This window comes from Merops nubicus, unplaced genomic scaffold, assembly GCF_000691845.1.
Source record: "Merops nubicus isolate BGI_N331 unplaced genomic scaffold, ASM69184v1 scaffold46574, whole genome shotgun sequence".
Lineage (NCBI taxonomy): Eukaryota > Metazoa > Chordata > Aves > Coraciiformes > Meropidae > Merops > Merops nubicus.
In genome coordinates, this window is record NW_008605764.1 from 13,763 (window position 1) to 16,001 (window position 2,239).

The window sequence follows — 2,239 nt, forward strand, 5'->3', positions numbered from 1 at the left end:
AGTGTTGGTAGCCCAGAGTCCCCCTATCCCCCGGCTGAATGGGATTTGTATATAAAACTCTGCAAGCATTTCTGTCATGAAGACTTGATCTTTCACATCTTTCATTTGGCAGGCATGTCCTGTCATTCTTGCCATCATTTTCCATGACACTTAACACTTTATCTGGTGCTCCTTTGGCTTGGGAAATTTCTCTGTGAGATCAGCTCAGTGCTGAAGCATGGTGTGCCTGTGAGGTGGCCTTGGTTCACTGACAGATTAAATTATTTCCCAAGTACTCTTAATTAAATATGAACGTTTCCCTGGACAGCGAGCACCAAAACTGTATAGCAACAAAGGATCAAGCTCCAATCAGGTATAATTGTACCACTGTCTTGGAAGATGGGAATAAGGATAAGCAGTTGCCCTTGAGGATTTAAAATACCGTTGTGCTGATGGATGGGTTTGGGAAGTATTTCAAAGCTCCATGTAATTTTGTAGAGAAGAAAATAAGGCTGAGGGCAGTGAAGCAGTCTCCTTCCTAGCAACCTTTCCAGAGCTAGACAGCATGGATTTGCCTCAGAGAGTAGAGACTGGCTGTGGAACAGATCCTGAACTGAGGGACACAGGGTTTCAGTAACCTTCAGTTACGGAAACTGGTTCTTCATCTCAAAATTAGGGCTTATTAAACTTCTCACGGTTCTATTCAAACAAACAAACACCTTGATTCTGGTTCTAGCATGGCCTGAGTACCTTCTTATAAACTGCTAGAGCCGCAGAGTATTTCAAAGCAGGCATTTACCTTACTGGACCCAGCTGAGAAAGTGGTTTCTTTTTCTGGACAGTTCTTAGGCTAATACTGTACCTGCTTGTATTCTGCAGTAAACTTCCAGTGTTGTTGGTTTTCTGCTGAATGTAGCTGACTTTAATACTTTATAGCCCAACAGAGTAAGAAATGAAACTAAGGAGCTGAGGTTGTTGTGTGCTGAAGACGAGCAAAGCAGGACATGCTGGATGACAGCCTTTCGACTCCTCAAGGTACCTAATCTCTTCTATGTGGATAGAGCTACACCTGTAGTTAAGTTGTATCTGTTGGTTTCTCCATGAGAAAATACCTGTATGTTCTTATGACTCTGATCTACCTCCAAAACAATACAGCTGAGAGTAAAATGCCAGGTAGACCTGTCCCTCCTAAGCTTGTAAGCACAGGACTGAACTCAACTCCTTCCACTAATGAATCAAGTATCATTTTAGTTTCAGAGCCAAATTTATGATATGTGAATGAATAATTAAAAAAATGCTTAACAAAATACTTGCAAGTTACCATAAATCTAAAGAAAATGTTTTTGAGTGGTAAGTGACTGTCTTAATTAGAACAGAGTGCTGTCTGGATCCTTTGCAGTTTTTTCAGTTCTCTGAAGGTTCAGTTAAAAGAAGTAACAAAAATAACTCCATCTCTGGTTGGAAGTTAATTCTTATCTGAGAGCAAACAATGAGATTTCTTAATAATATGGTAGGAAGCTTCACAGGATTTTTTGAAACAAAGCCAGCATGGAGGGAACTGAGGAGAAAGTTCAGTATTTTGTGCTCTTCAAAGCCAAGAACTTCCTGATCCTCACAGGGAAATGTGCGGAAGGTTTGGTTAGGTTTTAAATCTTTCCCTGAAGTAGCTGCCTTGAAAACTACTGTGTTCTATCTATCTTACTACATCCTTCTCATATTAAAGGGAATAGACACATATATTAAAAAAGCATGTACAGATAATGAATTACCCATAAAAATCCCACCTCTTTTCCATGCAGTTATCCTATTGTCTAATACACTGTGTCAAAATGTAGTGTCCAAAATGTGGTAAAAACCAGAGGCATGCACAAAGTCGTACTATGGTACTTAATGCCAGGTACATGTCCACCAAAATAGGATGGAGAACCTTGAGCTCAGTCTACTTTGGCTTTCTCTGTATCAATACAAACAGATAATTTCAGATTTGAAATGAGGGCATGGCTGTTCCTTCTGGCCGCTGAGGTCCGTGCACCAGCATCCTGCTGGTGGCTGCCACGTGCCAGGCTGTGCCCAAAATGGGACATGTGACCCTGGGGCACTGCAGGCACTCGGTCTCTCTGTCCTGAAGGTACAGAGTTGCTGTTCCTGCCTAAGTAGCAGCCCACATCAGCAAAGCCTTCACAGCCCTCTCTGCCAAAATAGCCTTTTCCCCACCAGAGTTGCACACCCACCTGTTGAAGAAGATGCATTCCTGACGCAT

The 2,239-nt window shown here is 41.9% G+C and overlaps 1 protein-coding gene across 1 annotated transcript in view; it reads left to right on the top strand.

Moving 5' to 3' along the window:
* The window catches only part of GRB10 (growth factor receptor-bound protein 10), a 24,166-nt gene that overhangs the window by 13,576 nt on the left and 8,351 nt on the right, over positions 1 to 2,239 (top strand). The window contains exon 7 of the mRNA XM_008939422.1: positions 916 to 1,014. Within this exon, the coding sequence (XP_008937670.1) occupies positions 916 to 1,014 (99 nt within the window). The remainder of the gene's footprint in view (positions 1 to 915; positions 1,015 to 2,239) is intronic.